This window comes from Pelodiscus sinensis, chromosome 16 (assembly GCF_052426305.1).
Source record: "Pelodiscus sinensis isolate ZL-2025 chromosome 16, ASM5242630v1, whole genome shotgun sequence".
NCBI classification, from domain to species: Eukaryota; Metazoa; Chordata; order Testudines; family Trionychidae; genus Pelodiscus; species Pelodiscus sinensis.
In genome coordinates, this window is record NC_143067.1 from 22,062,804 (window position 1) to 22,081,086 (window position 18,283).

An 18,283-nucleotide genomic window follows, 5' to 3' on the forward strand; every position below is an offset into this window, starting at 1 on the left:
CTGTATGTGCTGCCCTCAGGCATCACTCCTGCAGCTCCCATTGACCATGGGGTAGGCAAGGCAGGGGCAGCACATGGAAACACACACACCCTGCCCACAAGGACATGCCGGCAGCAGTGCAGAACTAGCAGGCAGGAAACCACTTTCTCTCTGCTGGATTGCTGGTGGTGGTAGGCAACTCTAGATTCCTTTTAAGCCCATGCCCTGGGGGAGCTAGGCTGACTGGGGGAGAAACCTGCCCCGAAACTTTGCTAGAGCAGTGCCCCTGGGCCAGGAATATACCTGGAAACCTGGGCACCATGGGGTCATATAACTCATCAGCCCTCCTGATACTTTAATTCTAGAGCCTTAGATCTCAGCACCAGAAGGGGCTGAGCCACTGTTCCTTAAAAAAAAACCCTAACAGTCTCCTGCTATATATAAAATAGTCCTGGGTAGGCAGCAGGAATTCAGCAAAGGACTAGAAGCCAGTTGCTCACTGCAGCATGGCTTTAGGAATAGATTACTTTTGATACCTTTCAGCCACAGCTCTTCCCTAATGGGGCCACTGGGCTCTAGGGGGAGTGATCAGTGTGCCGCATTAGAAGTAGCTGCAGTCATGGCGAGGGATGTGAACGACTAGTCACCTATCCAATAAGCAAATGTTTATCGGATAGTCGGCACACTAGCTGATGAGTTTCTCCCTTCCTTGCTGCCTATCAGAAAGAGGCAGCAAGGGAGATTAGGGGTGTTTCAAAGCGGCAGCACCACATGGAGCCTGGGGCCAGACCCTGGACTCTACTCAGTGCTGCTGCTTTGAAATGCCATGAGCAGCCTGGGGCCAGCTGGGAATCCCCAGCTGGCTCACAGGCTGCATGTGGCATTTCAAAGTGGCAGTGCCACATAGAACCCAGGGTCAGCTGGGGACTCCCCTGCTGACCCCATGCTCATGTGGTGCTGCTGCTTTGAAAAACCGTGGGGAGCACACGGAGGATTGCTTGAGTCCCCTGCTGGCCCCATGTTCCCCTCAGCACTTTTGCCTTTGAAGTGCAGCAACAACCCTGGGGCACCCTTATTGACTAATCAAATAGTCCATGCAAATTGCATTGACTATTCAATTACCCGATTGATTGAAATTTAACATCCCTAGTCATGGCACTTTCAGCTTTTAGTAGACAAACTCTCATATTGGAAGGGTCTACTGGGATGGCCCCATCCTCAGAGTTAGGGGAAATAAAGCAAATTCAAAACACCCATTTCATAAACCTACTAAGAGAAGCCCAACCCCACGATGCACTAGCCGTTCAAGATGTATCATCAAAAATGATTGAAAACATCCAGTGGGATGAATTCAAGTCAAATGAAGAGATCTATTTTCTAAATAAACAACTTCTGCTCTTTCACATGGCCAAGTTACCTGCTCTAAATTTCCCACCTTTCCTGGAAGAATCATCTTTAGGACGAACTAAATGAAAGCATCAGGGGGGTAGCCGAGTTAGTCTGTAATTGGACAAACTTAAAAAATGAATAGCCTAGCAGCACCTTAAAGACTAATAAAACATGTAGATGGTATCATGAGCTTTCATGGGCACAACCCACTTAGTATTGAAAGTCCAGATCCAAGAATAAATAAGGGAAGGAGGGGAGAAAAAGAAAAAAAATGAATTGGATTGTTCAAGTTACAAGAGGCTGATAAGGACAATTTGCACCTCTGTAAGTACCCATTGTTTGTTGGTTAAGTCATTAGGATGTGGAAGGTAAGTGTGGGGGCCAGCCAATATCTTTATTCATTCCTCCCTGATAATTTCATTTACAAGTCTGATTCCTAAGTTCCAATGCTTCCCTGTGTATTTGGCTTGTGGAATTGGCCTGAAACAACACAGTGACTAAGATCCATTAATGAATGCCCAGGTAGGTTAAAGTGATCTCTGTTGGAGAACACTCATTAGTGGATCTCAAAGTCACTGTGTTGTTTCAGACCAATTCCACAAGCCAAATACACAGGGAAGCATTGGAACTTAACTTGGCTCCTACGCTTACCTTCCACATCCTAATGACTTAACCATTGGTTGGTTGGTTGGTTGGTTGCTTGCAGAGATGCAAATTGTTCATATCAACCTCTTGTAACTTGAACAATCCAATTCACTATTTTTTCTCTCTTTTTTGTTCTTTTCTCCTGCTCCTTTTCCTCCCCACCCTCACTTATTTATTCTTGGATCTGGACTTTCAATACTCCAGTCATCTAAATGAAAGCAGGATGGAAAAGACCTCCAGAAAACCTAAAACATGATGGCAGGATGACATCAACAGAAACTCGTCTCCTACTCCATCATGTGCTCTGCTACAGCATTGGGTTTTCAACCAAGTCCTTGCTTTGAACCCAATTTGGACTGACCGATGGAATTACGGGGGGGTCAAGTGAACCCCCTCCTCATCTACCACACTAAGCCTATTAAAACTTACAACAGTCCTGGTTCCCAATTCTTTGTTCAGACTAATCTCGGCACTAGTACTTAGTGCTTACCTTAAAGCAGGGGTGTCCAAACTTTTTTCAAAGAGGGCCAGATTTGATGAAGTGAACATGCATGAGGGCCGACCATTTTGCCTGACATTCTTTGAACCATTAAAATTAAATGCAAATTAACTATTTTATGCAAAGTTTATTGCAAACGGCATACTTTTCATTTCGTCACATGGATGACAAATCTAAACAGGTGTTAAATCACTCTGCCTTTCATATCTGAAGGCCAGATGAAAAAAAAATCCAGGAAGCTGAAATATATGTCAGGAACATTGTAAAGTACATTACATATTATTGGTAATAAAGGTTGTCTGTCAACTTTTAAGTTAAAAAAATATGAACAGGAACATAACACCAAGTATACATGTTGTGTCCAAATATATTTATAACTGATTTAGACCAACTGACATTAACTGAGATTTTACAATGTATTCATCTCAATACATATGGATTCGTTGGGGGCCATAAAAGATAGATATTGCCAAATTACCTGTGGGGCCGTATTAAACCGGAACACGGGCCGCAATTGGCCCCCGGGCCGGACTTTGGACATGCCTGCCTTAAAGCCTTATGCAAGCTTCCTTACCACACCCCTTCTCAGCAATCCCTACACCTTTTTACAGCTAGGGAACCTAAAGTGAAAGATGGCTTGGAGCACTGGGCTTTTGCTTACAGGAACTGGAATTCAAGAGCCCCCATTTCAATTCCTGGCCCTACCAACTTCATATGGGTATGTCTACACTACAGAGAAGATCAAAGCTGCCGCTGTCAATCTTCCAGGATTCAAAATAGTGGGTCTAGTGAAGACAGCTAATTCGAACTGAGAGGGGCACTCCAGTTGATGCCGGTAGTTCTGCTTCCATAAGGAGTAAGGGAAGTCACAACAGGTTCTCCCTTGGACTTCCTGTGCTGTGGACAACACCAAAGCAAAGGTACTTCAACTTCAGCTATGCAATTAATGTAGCTGAAGTTGAGTATCTGACCTTATCCCATAGTGTAGATATACCCTATGGCTGTGTCTAGACTGGCCAGTTTTTCCGGAAAATCAGCCGCTTTTCCGGAAAAACTCGCCAACTGTCTACACTGGCTGCTTGAATTTCCGCAAAACCACTGACTTCCTACTGTAAGAAATCAGTGCTTCTTGCGGAAATACTATTATGCTCCCGTTCAGGCAAAAGTCCCTTTTGCGCAAAAGGGCCAGTGTAGACAGCTGAGATTTGTTTTGCGCAAAAAAGCCCCAATCGCGAAAATGGCAATCGGGGCTTTTTTGCAGAAAAGAGCGTCTAGATTGGCACGGACGCTTTTCCGCAAAAAGTGCTTTTGCAGAAAAGCGTCCGTGCCAATCTAGACACTTTGTCCGGGAGGTCCAGCGGGGGGCCGTCCAGATCCGGGAAGCCCTGTGGGAGAGCTTCCAGGTGGAGGAGAACTGAACTCTCCCTGCATGCCCCACTGGGGCCTTCTTCCACCCTCCCCTCCTTCTCCTTTCCCCTTCCTATCCCCCCTTCCTAATGTAAAATAAGAACACCTGTTTTGCCAAAAAAACTCTCTTTATTGTACATAATTGGGATGGGGGGAGGGAGGAATGAGGGTGGGAGAGGGGAAGGGGAAACCTGGGAGGAGGGAGCTGGAAGGGGGAGGAAGGGAAGGGAAAGCTCAGGGTTGGGGGTCCTGCTGGCTCTCCTGTCTCATAGCACTGCGGGTGCAGGGGCATCGGGGGGAGTAGGTGTGGAGGGTGGGGCAGGAGGGACGGGGGGTGCGGAGGAAGCGGGAGGGGAAGCAGGAGTGGGAGGAGGAGCGAGAGCTGGGGCGGCCGCAGGGGCTGGAGCAGGAGGAGGCAGGAACCTGTCCACCAGGGTCTGGAGGTGACCTCTGAGGGCACGGCCCTGCTCCTCCAGCGCCTCCAAGCTCCGCTGCCGCAGCCGCAGGTTCTCCTGAACCCAGTGGTCCTGGGTGAGGAGCTGGTGCTCCAGTAGCCGCGGGTGCCGCCGCTGATAGTCCTCCAGGTTCCTGGTGCGCCTGCTGGCCCAGGTGCGGGTGCCTGTTGCAGGCGGGGTGGTGCGCCCTGCAGCCCCAGGTGCTGTGGCTGTGGTGAAACAAGAGCAGTGGTCAATTCTCCCTGAGGACACGGTGGGTGAAACCCAGCCCCCCTCTGCAGGGTGAGGTTGGTGTGTGGGGAATGGTCCAGGGCCCCTGCATGACACCCAGCTGCTGCTCCATGGTGGGCAAGGCCCAGGCGCACGGTCCCTGGGCTCCCTCTCCCCCCATACACATAAGGGGAGCATGATGGCACTCACATGTGGCGCTCTCCCTGGCCTCAGACGACACAGCCGATGGGCTCTGTGGGGTGCCTCGGGGGTCCTGGGTAGGCTCCTGGCTCTCAGCATCCTCCTTCTCCTCTGTGTCAGGGACGGGTCCCTCTGCCCTGGGGTCGATCACCACCCGGGGGGCATGGACTGCGTGAGCCCCCAGGATGTGGTCCAGGGCCTCGTAATGAGGGCATGCCTCTGGGTCAGTCCCTGGCTGGGAGGCCCTGGAGTAGGCCTGCCACAGGTCCTTGATCTTGCAGTGGACCTGCTCCTGGGTCCGCATGTGGCCTCTGGTGGCCAGGCTGGAACCTGGCCCCAAACCTTGATGAGGTCCACGATCTCTGCACTAGACCAGGCGGGCGCCCGCCTTTTGCAGCCCCGGGCAGGCTCCTGGGAGCCGCCAGCCTGGTCCTGGGAAGAGGCGGAGGGCTGGATGGCAGCAGGTGGCTGGATCATGCTGTGCCAGGTCCAGGGTCTGCTGGATGGGTGCTGGCAGGCTTGCAACTGGCACAAGCATTGTAGCCAGACTGTGGCCCTTTAAGGGCACCGGGGCTGGGAGGGGGGCAGAAGAGTTTCCCTGGTTTGGCCCGGAGTGGCCACCATGGCAATCTGGGAAGGGCTAGCCTTCAACTAGTTCGAATTAAGTGGCTACACAGCCCTTAATTCGAACTACTTAATTCAAACTAGGCGTTAGTCCTTGTAGAATGAGTTTTACCTATTTCGAATTAAGCACTCCGCTAGTTTGAATTAAATTCGAAATAGTGTTTTGCATGTGTAGCCCCTATGAAAGTTAATTCAAACTAACGGCTGTTAGTTTGAATTAACTTTGTAGTGTAGACATACCCTGAGTGATTTGGTCATCCCTCTGGGTCATCCACCTTTTCCTTTTTCTCCAGAAGAGCCCAGTTTTTAACAGTACAAAGAAAACCTCAGTGGTATTTTTCTCTACACACCCTACAAAAACCTCAAACAAACCCTTGATGATTTTGACTCAACACCTGAGCCATTTTTTGATAGCTACTGTTGCTTACATAATGAGGAGCTGACAGTTTAGGTAATGATCATGTTATCAACTTTTGAAGAAAAAAAAACAAGTAGGGAGAAAGACACAGCTGCTGGAATCATGTGAATATACAACACCATCAGTTTTCATTTAAAAATAAATACAATTTCTAATCTTTACAGCTACGGAGGAAAGCTTGTAAACATAAAGCAGGTATTTTCTATAGGCTCAGAAACCATAAGTGAAGAAGGAACCAATATTTCAAAAGTCATGGGATTGACTTAAATGTTTTTTAGAGTGCTGGCTCATGACTTTGGAATGCTTGTGGTTGGAAATATTGCAGTTACCATTGCTCATAATTCTCCCTGGACCTTTATAATTAAGATGACAGTTCATTATGTAAGAGAAATGGAAAATGAACTTTCTCTGCCCTAAACAGTAGCAGCTAAGTTTTCAAAGTAAGCCCGATTTTGAAAGCCTGTTCTTGTTGCCCAGCAGGAAAGATGGTAGCACTAGTCTAGGGCATGATTTTGAGAAATGTTGTAGAACTCTCAAACTCCAACTGGAGCTGTGGGGGCTCATTCATCTGAAAGATCAGGCCAAAGTCAGGCATCCAACACCAAAGAACTAAAGTCAAAGGCCATGAACATTTGGCCTAGAAAAATATCCAAGTTGATTTGGTTCTTCTTTTTGCCACCATTGAATGAATTGGTATCTGCAGTATTATCAGGCAGTGGGAAAGGTCTAAGCTGCTACAACTGACCCAGCTCCACAGTTGGATGGTGGAGACAGTCTGGCAAACACCACAGTGTTCTAACTTAGTCCATTTTGAGCGTTTGCAATAGGTGTCAATTTGGCACCCGGGGAACTAGAGATTGAAGTCCTCTATCCCTGAGTTGGGCAATAGCAAGACAGTCTTCACCCACATTTCATTTCGAAACCTGAGGGCAAGAGTGACAGATATCAGAGGCAGGGGAAGGCAATACCGTTACAAACTGCCCAGCCGGCTCCACCCACCTGCACCCCCATCATTCAGCACGGCTCCCAGTCTCCTGGGGCTGCCTGAATTTCACCCTGCGCTGCCAGTCCTCTCCAAGCCTCATGGGGAGGCACCTGTCCTCTCCTTGCTTGGTGGGGAAGGGTGTGTGCCAACTAATCTGCAGGGGGCCTGTTTCTACAGTTGGGGACTTGGGTCCAACAAGGGTCACAGGCGGCAGAGGCAGAATCTCAGGCAAAAGGGGCAGGGCTGGGGGCTTGTTTCTCTCAGCCTTAGATGCACCCACCACCAATGTCTGGGGGGCACTTCTAAACAGATGGGATAGTTCACTGTTCAGACCCATTTGGTTCCTGGCCTCTCTGAGACAGCCAAGAAGTGGACCTCAGTTGCTATGTTTAAAAATACCAGAAATAATCATTTTTCAGGGGCTCTCTCTCATTGGATGTCACTCCTTTCGAAATACAGGAAAGCAGCTGAGGAAGTAAGTAACCTGCAGCTCTTCATTTCTGATACCCCAGCTCCACCTTGTGGGGACAATTAGGATTGAAAATCTAAAGAACGGAATCTGCCTCCTAACATTCAGTGGGGTCTAGGAGCTTCGTGTGACTGCAGAACAGGACAGCAGGCGGCACTGGCCATGTCTCAGGCCTGTTATAAAAAGGGCAGCACGGTTACTGTAAGATGCACCTACAAGTGATGTATATACCGGTGTCTAACGTCATCTGTCGGGGAGGAGGGAACAGAATTGCTGGGCCTCTTGACAAGAGGAGGGGAGTCTCTGAGCCCCTGGAAGAGGTGGTGCCTCAGATAGAAGGGGCGGGGCTAAGGGCTAGTCTCTCCTACTGTAGCACTGCCCAGAGCTCGGTGGTAATTTAAAGAGCCTGGGGCTCCAGTCGCCGACATTGCCACAGAAGGGGTAGCTGGGAGTCTTGGGCCCTTTTGAATAGCTGGATCCAAGGCAGTTGCCCCCTTTATCATCCCCTTACACCCACCCGTCAGTGGGCCTGCATATCACGCAGGGTATATAGCAAAGTTTCACAGAAGGAGACAGGAGCACTAGAGCTGGGTCTTAAAAGACTAAAGTGAGAGTGGAGAGAGGACCCATGTCTCAGGAGGCAGGGCAGGGCTTTTCTATAGCCCCACTGGGTGCCTATGCACACCCCCATGGGAATCTGGGGCCACCAGAGTCTTCCCTTTTACATATATGGAGAAAAAACCAAACTGGAGCAGTGAGTTGTTTGGAAGGAACAGATGTTTTCTGTTTTTTAATAAAATGTACAAAGTAATAAAATCTTACAGGAGGTGATGCAACAGAGCTGTTACAGAGATGACTTTGAGCTTCCCAATGGGCCTCACAGCACAAGACGGAGGCTCTGACCAGTACTGAATGGAAACAGATGAACATTGACACAACACACAGACCCACCTTGTCCCTATCCACCCCCGACAAACCCTCCCCACAATCCTTGCATCCCACCCTCCCCACCCCCACACCAATTCCTTCTGAAAACCTGCCTAGCTAGTTCCTTCATGTCCCGGTCATCCCAGCTTTCTCCACCCCCTCCTTACGATGCAGCATCACACAAGCACTCAACATGTATATTACAGACCCTTAACTTAGTGACCTGTCGGATTTGCATGCATGTAAAAATGAAAAAGAAAAAATTAAGGCTATGCATAAACAGAAACCAAAGCAGTATTTTTAAAGCTAGGTAGCGAATAGCGTTTATGAAACATAAGGCTTGAGGCTTATTGATTCTTCAGCTCTGAACGACTTTTAATTGCTTATCCTTCTTAAATACCAATGTACCATTTTTCTCCTTGAATATTGGTGTTTCCTTCCCTGCTTGGGTGCTTAACTCAGGGAGGTTATATTGGATCGGCCTCCTGGGGGTGCTACAATGCGCTTGCTTGCTGAACGAACACCCTCGTCAACCTGGGTACCTGAAATTAGGACATAAGCACACAAACGGAGGGGAGAAAGGGAAATTAGAAGGTTGCGTGTTACAAGGTCAACCTATCATTGGAGGGCTAGAGTCTCTGAGCAGGTTTCTGCATGCCTCACTGAAGTCAAATTGCTCTTTTCTTCTCCTGTTCCTGCTTTCAGTCCAATAGCATTGCACTGCCCCAAGGCAGCCACTAGCTACAGGGACCTCTCTGTGAAACGCCCCCCACCGCCACTTCCAGCCCCGCAGGGGTGGCAACTTTGTATAATTTTTGGTGGTAACCAGAACAGGTTCAAGTCCTATGCTATACTCCCCCTCCCCCCACACCCTGCTTAAAGCTCTGGGAGTACGTTACCTAGGGTAGAAAGGAGCTGCAGTGTCTAGGCACGGACAGTCTAGTAACTGGGATACCTGTGCCTTTAAGAACACAGCCCCTGGCTCCCTGCTAACATGCACCTTCCTATGAGAGGAGAAATAAAAAAGCCCCTCTCCTCCTCCTGTTTCTGTCTTTGCAAACACAGAAGGAGGCTCATCCCACCATGGTAACTTACCCCCCCTTTCTACTGCCCTGAATTGAATTTGTCCCCTCCCATAGTCTGGCAGTGTCTCCCTCTGGGCTTAAACCTGACTCCTACCCTCCCACCCAATGTTTCCCCTCCAGCCCCTCTTCTATCACTACCTACAGTTGCTTGATCCCCACCATTCCCCCCTCAAGCCAGTAAATTTCTGTCTGCTGCTCAGACCCTGGCCAACCGACTGCTCTGATTTACCCCCTTTGCCTCTTTTTAGCCCTTCTAAAGAGGGTGGCAACAGCAGATGCTACTGAACATGCAGAAAATTCTGAGAGGGAGCTGTGCCAGCCATTACACTGGCTGGCGGAAGTGACGAAGCACTGAGTGGCAGGCCAACCAAGAGCCTGGGGGGAGATGCACAGGGGACCAGGGACTACTTGAGGGGACACACAGGGGAGCAGCAGACAGGGCCAGGGGAGATAGAGAGACTCATCTCTGAACACTGTTGGAGCTGAGCTCACAATCCCTGAAAATTTATGGAGCCTGGGCACCACAAGCCCATACAACTCGCTGCCGCTGCCCCACTCCCCCACTCGAGCCATGCTGTCAGGGAATGAGGAATTGGCAGACAGTGGTGGGTCCCTGGCATATAACCACCTTTTAATTCTGCAGGGGACGTGGGGCTTGCGTAGGCTCCAACCATCCCCCGACAGAGGCCCCTCCACACAAAGAGTCCCACATATTAGTAGGGGCAGCCCTCCCCTAATCATCACTACCACCATTTCTACAAAAGTCTAACCTTGGCCCCAATCTGTGCCCTGGCATCTGGTGTTGCTGGGTTCTTTGGTCTCTGGTCACATCACACTTTGCCACACAGAGACCACTCACACTCACCTGACAGGCTGAATCCAGACTGATGGAGATTCCTGACGGGAGGTGTCTGCCGGGTGGGAGAGCCCCTGGTGGAGCCCACAGGGGTACCCCCTTTAGGTGTGGCTGTCAAGTCGAACACGGGCCCATCATACATGCCTCTAGGCACAGCATGCATCTCGGCCATCTGTGGACACAGGGCAGGGGAACCAATGACGCTGCTTCCCTGAATTACCGAGAACACAGGCACTGGGAAAGCAGGATTCCCTGTATAGCTCAAGCAGCCCCTCAATTCTCCACAGCCCACATCTGATTCAAGGTCACCATGCCTGCTGCTGAGGTCTGCAACCCTCTCACCCACCTCGCAGGGCTCACTGCAGCAGACCTCTTTGCTACAACACCCACATTCCCGCTCCCTCAGAGACTTCCTGTGTGACCATGGGCAAATCCCTTAGCCACCCCCATCCCGCAGCTCCCATCTGTAAATGAGCCCTACGCCCACCATTACAGGAGAATCCTTCACTGTGGATTAACGCCCCCCAATGGGAGATAGCTATTTGCCCATTCTCCAGCCTTGTGGCCTTTGCTTTCTTCAGTTCCTTCCACGCTGGCCTTCCCACCATGTACAGCAATGTAGGAGCTGATCTGCAAACAGCCCAGCATCAGGCCTCTGCTAGTGGCATACACCTAACAAGCAGGGCTACATCCTTCGATGAGGCATCAGAGGTCCCTCACTCCCACTGATTTCTGGTTTGAAATACACTAACCTTGCAGCACTCAAGGGCCACAGTGGGGCCACGGGAGAGTCCATGCCTGGGGAGGAGGAGGACTCAAGAATATAACTCTATTGGTGGTGCCATTATGGTGATGGGAGTACAGCATGTACATACTCTAAAGCCCTAAGAAAGCTGCAGGGTTTTCCCACATCTACAGGACTCATTCTCCTGTGGTTCTGCATCTCCTCAATTCCTTACCTTCCTCCTGGCTTTAATGCGCTTGTAGACATAGTCTGAGAAAGGACTGCAGGGAATGAAGCGCCCAGTTCCCTGTGTCACATGCAGGTTCCCATCCTCCAGCATGATCTTCCCCTGGCAAATGACGACCAGAGGGGCCCCACGCAACTCCATTCCTTCGAAGATGTTGTATTCAGCTGCCTGCAGCACACAGAGAAGGACAACAGTAGCATGAACCCAGACATTCTGCCCAACTAAGACTATGTTCAGCCTCTGGCACTAACCTAGGTACCTGCATAGCTGTGCAGCAGTGTGGCCACATAGCTGCTTAATAAGCATGCAGAGCTGCCTGGTACAGAGGAGACAAAAGGAAGAGTGAGTGAGTAAGTGGCTGGGAAGGGAGGATAAGAAGGGAGGGGAGTTCGGGGTGTCCCATCTTCTAGCCAGGAGAGAGGTTTGATTACATAGATCTGCTTACAGCAGCTGGGTTTGCCTGCAGATTCCTGTGAGGAAGACCAGCACTCTCCTCCAACTCTGGGCTGTGGGGAGGGGATGGAGCAGACTGCAGGGGGATAGGTAAAGGCAATAGGGAGCGGGTGCGTGCTGCTGTTGGTGAAGTGGAGGTGGGGAGTTTCTTAATGGTGTGTCCTCCTGACTCCCAACAGGGCTACAACTGATGCAACTTGCAACTCTTGAGGCAGAATTCTCCCCTCTCCCACTCCTCTGCCCAGCTGGACCAGAGGGAGCAGAGACTGCACATGGCGTAAGGGGGAAAAGAAAGGGCTGTTGGGTGCTGGTGTCCATGTGGTGAAAAATGAGGAGTTTGTTTGGGATGTCCTGACTCGCTCCCATTTGGGCTGCAGCAAGAGTCAGACCCTTTCTGTCTCAAAACAACAGCCCTAGCTGGGCTCTGGACTGCAGCTGCTGGTGCAAAGGAGAGACACAGGACTCTGTCATGGGCTGGGAGTGGGGGGAGAGGAGTAGACTGCATGGAGGGGTGCCAAAATTTCAGATGGGCTATGCTGGCATGCTGGGGTATGTAGTCACGTGGGGATGGGATGCTGCTGGGGAAACTCCATTGTCTCAATAATGCATCAGAGAGAGCTTAGTCCAAGTACATCTTCCCTTTTCTGTGGAGGCTGGACTGAGGAGGAGTTGATATTAATTACCAAGTGATTGGTGACAATTATAGCCAGTCCCCAACTTACGAACGAGTTACGTTCCAAGCACTTGGTCATAACTCGATGTGTTCGTAAGTCGGTTTACATTCACTGACGTACGGCTGTGCTGTTCTTAAGTGTGGATTTCGTTCGTAACTCGGGTTCCGGCTGTATAGAAGGTTGGTCATAAGTACGAACGGTATAAATCGATGCGTTTGTAACTCAGGGACCAGCTGTACAAAAATCTGGAAAAATGTGATATGGGAGGGAGGAGAGAATAATGTAGCACACTGCATTTTCCACTGTTAGATTTACAGAGCAAACACAAATTGCTGAATCCTCTGTAGTTCTAAACCACCTAATATTAGAAGGAGAAGAGAGGGAGCTTGTTTTTGGCCATGTTGAGTTTGTTAACAGGTGGGTCATCTGCCTGGAGCTGTTAGAAAGCCTGGGCTAAAATTTAGTTTGTTTGGAGGGAGACAGACCGAGAGCAAAGAAGTAAAGAGGGCAGAGAGATTCTGCATTAGAAGATCTTAATGAGGGATCTGACTTTACCTGTATTGGTATTTTTCTATTGTAAAGCAATATAGCTGCTTTTGTAAATAAGGATTCAGGCTCTGGATAGGCCTAGCTCATGACATTTGGATGATTAAATTTCAAACAAAATTTACATAGGTGCTAAAGACCTAAGGCTGTGGTGTCCAACATACTAGCCACTAGTGGCTATTTGGCCGGTTGAGTGTGGCTAGTTCACTATAGCAGTCAGGGATGTAAGGGACAGGGTTGCCAGGTGTCCAGTTTTGACCCAGACAGTCCAGTATTTGAGCTTTCTGTTTGGGAAACAAATTGAGAAAATATAAATGTTCAGTATTTTCTAAATAAGATGTAATGTAAATTGTGATGTAATGTCAAGTGTGTCCAGTATTTTTGTTGAAACCAGTCTATGACTACTCGCATTCCACCCTCCTTGCTGCCTCTGTACATGAGGCAGCAAGGGGTGAGGGAAGCGGGAGACGGTGCTGGGGGAAGCCGGCTTAAAATCTGGTTCCCCACAGCACCATCTCTGCAGTGCCATCCATGCTGCTCCCTCTGTTGCTGCCTCTATTAGAGGCAGTGGGGGAACAGGGGCTGCTGCTGCGAAGCAGTCCCCAGCATGGGGATTCCCAATTCCCCACTGGGACCTCCTTGGACAGGGGCTGCTGCCGCCAGCTAGGCAGGCAGCCTGGCTCAGTCCCTGCTTGTACTAGGTGCAGGAACACATCTGTTTGTGATTCTGCAATTTAAAGCGGAGTAGAAGCCAGGGAAGGGTGGATGTCAGGCTACCTGGCTGGTCCCATACCTGGCGCGAGTCAGGATTGAGCTGGGTTGCCTATCGACTACTCGATTAGTTAAATACCGGCCTCTTAACATCCCTGATAGCAGCAGGAGAATTTTTGTCTATTTTTACAGGTCTCCGTTTCACTTGCATAGCATGGATCCTAAACATTCATTTAAAATCCCTACAACCAACGATCTGATATTTTACTTCTTTTCCTATTTCAATGTTAGTCGTTTGCGGATTTGTTTGCTGTCTGTATTGCTTTTTATAAATTTTACTGTTCTATGCCTGTGCACTATTAATCAAATGAAGGACTGATATTCCAGAGAAACTGTATAAGCCAGACTGGATGCTTGTCTTCTACTTTCCAGCATCAGTAAATATTGTATTAATATTTGCAAGGAAAGCATAACTATTTCTAGTTGACTCATACATTTGTTTAGCATCTTAAAGCTGAGGTATGCATGTAAGAAGGATAGTTCTGTGAACTGCAAAAGTCTGTAGCATGCAAATGTTTTGGCAGATGCTTCATTTTTGAGAGCCACGCAAAAGAAAGTACAGCTTGCCCAAGGCTGGAAAATGTTAGAAGAAACACTGGCAATAACCAATACCTACGCTGAATATGACCAAGGGCTGGAATAGCAAGGGCTGCGAACTAGGGCTGTGGCTAATGATTAGAGATTAGAACTGTCATCTCTCCATGCTATTCAGGTCATCGCAGATGTGCGTTAACAGAGCTGTGTGGGGAGCTGAGACCTAAAATAGTAACTAGGTGAGTTGCAGATCAGGACAGAGGCGTGTTTGATGTTGTATTCAGGCTCAGGACTAAAAGAGCAAGAAGTCCTACCCCTCAGCATTCGGGAGACGCACAGCCCATCTCTCCTAGAGCTAGGGGCTGAGTGGTCTAATTGTGCAACCTAGGCCTGAGTTACTCTCTTACATCTAGGTCTCCTACCTGGCAGCACACACAGCAGTTTGCCTATCAATCATGCCTGCCTGTTATGTCAGTTTCAGATATGTTCAGCTGATGTCAGAAGCCTCCCAACACTTCCCAAGCCAGCAGATGACTTACCGATTGGTGGCTTTTGGCTGAGACAATCTTCACTGCATCTGGATCCCATATAACCAGGTCGCTGTCTGACCCCACTGCTATTCTCCCTTTCCGTGGGTACATGTTGAAGATCTTGGCAGCATTGGTGCTTGTCACTGCCACAAACTGGTTCTCATCCATCTTCCCTGTGGCCTGTTCAGATACAAAATGGGTGGCTCTTCAACCTAGTTGCACTCATTGCTCCACAGTTCAGTGAATCTCAGGGGGAATGAGAGGATGAGAACCAGACAGCTGTGCCCCTTGTGTGAGCTGTGAGAAATTTAATAAGCCCAGACCAAAATGCCCCAACTCCCACCCCCAAAAAGCTGGTAGGGTTGATTAAGGGTCAGCCACTGAATCTCAAGAGGAAAACCAAGCCACTGGACCTTGTTTAGAAAGGAAAATCCCTGCATTAAAAATTATCTGGCTTTTGAAAACTGATATAAGGGGAACAAACGAGGGCCTAGCAAGCCTTGAATAAGTTTTCCTTACATTGATAACAGTGATACCCAGCCAACCGGTCACTGACCAAGACAGGACTAGAACCCAGCTCTCAGGCCAGTGTTCTATCCATTAGGGAACACTACCTCTCAGCACCACTGCATGCTTCACATGTTCTGGATCCTCATCCAGACCGTGTTCCACTCCTCCGATAATTTCTACTCTCATTTCTGTTTGCTTGGTTTATTCAGCCATTTAGAAAAAAGTCACCACACTCAGGACTATGCCCTTTATTCTGGGGGGCCCAGTGAGTTAAAGTCACCCGATGCTGATCAGTTTCTTACCACTGCCTTATCCCAGATGATGGACATTCGCTCCTCAATTCCATTGGTCCCTTCCGGGATTACTGTGAAATTGTCCTTCCCAATTGCCTTCTGTGCAGTGCTGAATGTGCAATGAGCACTTCCTGACAGCTGTAGGTCACCACTGGTTGGGTGTGGACAAAAGGGTTAATGCAAGGCATTTTGTTTGCTTCAGGCTCAATATGCTCCAGTGTAAACAGAGAGGAGGGTCATGCATGACTTCTGTGCTTGGACAGCCTCTGATTTGGTCTGTTTCCTTTCTCTGAGTCCTGTTGTTAGGACCTTTCTACATTGGGGCTATCCCTGCATCTCCCAAAATAGCCACAGCCACTTGGCGGATCAGCCTTTGGGGCACTGCAGCCTCTTTTGGCACGAGTACACCTGCTGTGAATGGTGGAAGCCACACTGGGTGGCTTGTTACAGACAGCATAGAAAACAAAGCTCAGACATTTCAAATGAACTGAAATGTAGCCAGAATACTGAGGTGAGCAGCCTAGCCCATGGGGAAAATGTCATAGGATTTTTAATGGCTAAGTGGCCAGAAGATTAGCTTCATGGCACATCTGAAAAAGGCAACCCTGAGAGATGTTCACTTCCTTAGAAGATCATCAGCATCCTATTAGAGCACAGACCTCACTAGAAGAGCCAAGTCTGGCCAGATCCCATAAACAGCCTAATCCTAGCTCAGGGGCAGGCAAACTACAGCCTGCAGGCTGGACCTGGCCCACCAAACATTTGAATCTGTCCTGTTGCAGCCTAGGGGGAACTTCAGACAGACTCCCTGGCTGCTGGGGCCAACATGAGTATCTCTGTGCAGTGCGCCTCTTGAGGAGGAGGGGTGTATCTGTATGCTGCATGCAGGGTGCAGCTTCCACTGGCTGGTTTCCAACTAATGGTAGGCTGCGAAGATGGTGATGGGGATGGAGTCAGGAGCAGAGTCTCTGCTCCCCCCTAGGGATGTGCACCATGCAGACACACGCTGGCTGCAGCAGCAAGTCACTGAGTAGCATGTGTTGCTGCAGCAGTCAAAGAGCCTACCTAAGGATTCCACCCGGTCAGAAGCCACCTATGGTAAGTGCCTCCCAAACAGAGCCTGCACCTGGCACCCTCTCCTACACTCAACCCCCTGGTCCAGGTCCCAACCCCCTTCTGAACCCAAACTCCCTCTGTGCCCCCTCCTGCATCCCTACCCTAGACTAACCCTTCCTGAATCCAAATTCCCTCCCAGACCCTGTGACTCCTGCACCACAGTCCCTTACCAGAGCTCCCTCCTGAACTCAAACTCCGTCCCAGACCCTGCACCTCCTCCATTAATATCATAGAAAAGTGTGGCCAGTGACCCCTTATCAAATTCTTGGAGTAGTCCCCCATCGAAAATTATTGTTCTAGACCCTACTCCTTTGTCTCTGGAGTCCTGGACAGGAGACACAAAAGTGCCTCTCTGCTGGAAATGGCAAGATTACCCCCATTCTTGTAAATGTGACTATTGCTCCACAGGTGACATCTCCAGCAAAAGTAACCAACCATGGAGCATGTTTCAAGCCCATTTCATCTCTGCTGCTCAGAAAAGCTTAATTACTATGAAATTCTATATCCCTAAACCTGTTTAAAAAGTGCCCAAGAGCCTGCAGGGCTTGAGCTGCATGCTCTAGTTGGTATATTCATGTGTAGACACCAGAGGGCAGCAGCACGTAGCTCTAGTGACCAAACCAGCAACTGCATGTAATTCTCTGGAAACTTCCTGGCTGCAGAGCATTCAGGGAGTAGAGAGGATGCAGGATAATTATGAAGTCATCCTGGTGGGGGAGGGGCAGGAAACAATCCTCAAAGCTATGTCTAATGATAAGGAGGAAAAGTACAGCGATTGCTGGGTTTCCAGATGGACGGGGTGTGAATCTGAAAAGCAGAGACACACAAATACGCTGAGCCTGGGCCCAGGAACCTCAGTTTTAATCCTCTGGCAACCTCTATCTCCCCTTCACAATTTCTGCCATATGTCTGACCAGACAGAAACCCAACCAGACGACACAACATGCTTCCTAATCTCCACCAGCTTTGTATTCGGACAAGAAAACAACCCCAAGAGCCCGACTGAGACGGGAACAGAGCTTCCTTTCATCTCTGGTTCAAGAATCTTACAGAAGAGTAGAAGGGCTGCATTCAGGAGGGACGCTGCAGCTTAGGACAGGCACAGTTGGGTCCTTGTCATAGTTTTCTCCTTTTGGGCTAAGGCAGGGAAATATGATGCTCTTGTGAAGGGAAGGGCTCATATAAGTCAATGCAAGGGGCTCTGCACACTTCCCTACAACTCACCCACCTCTCAGCCAGTGTACCTTAAACCTTACTCTGCAGCAATTTTATTTCTGGCATCTCAATCAAGTTCTGCTGTGTATCTCAGTGCTGACCTGGGGCACAATCTGCTAACCCAGTCTGGGCGCTGTCCAGGTAACACAACATAACATTTCCAATCCTGAACTGCAGCAGCATCCCATTATCCCAGAAACGCCCCGCCACACAATGCTAACACCATAATTCAATCCTGGCCTGCTAATTATAATTAACTCCTGTTGAACCAATTTAGTGCCAGCACATGGTTATGTATAGCATCTCATTCCTGTTCTGCAGCCCCCTATCTATCCAGTTCAAGGTCTTTCTTCAGTTAACATAGGAGTCAATACCATTGCTTGAATGGTAAATACCCTTATTGCAATGGTGGGCTGCATGCAGTCCACTGGGATTCCACATGTAGCCTATGAGACAATTTTGTTTACTGTTGCCCATGTACAGGACTGCCAGATTCTGCTGGTTTCTGTTCGCATAGTTTT

At 49.1% G+C, this 18,283-nt stretch overlaps 1 protein-coding gene across 2 annotated transcripts in view; it reads right to left on the minus strand.

Moving 5' to 3' along the window:
* Nucleotides 1–8,040: 8,040 nt before the first annotated feature.
* DPYSL3 (dihydropyrimidinase like 3) overlaps nucleotides 8,041–18,283 on the minus strand; it is a 115,113-nt gene continuing 104,870 nt past the window's right edge. For both annotated transcript variants that reach the window (XM_075900286.2, XM_006124529.5), the window contains exons 10-14: nucleotides 15,441–15,582; nucleotides 14,638–14,808; nucleotides 11,109–11,288; nucleotides 10,159–10,321; nucleotides 8,041–8,750 (exon numbers count right to left, since the gene is read on the minus strand). In XM_075900286.2, the coding sequence (XP_075756401.2) occupies nucleotides 8,662–8,750; nucleotides 10,159–10,321; nucleotides 11,109–11,288; nucleotides 14,638–14,808; nucleotides 15,441–15,582 (745 nt within the window). In that variant the 3' untranslated portion in view covers nucleotides 8,041–8,661. The remainder of the gene's footprint in view (nucleotides 8,751–10,158; nucleotides 10,322–11,108; nucleotides 11,289–14,637; nucleotides 14,809–15,440; nucleotides 15,583–18,283) is intronic.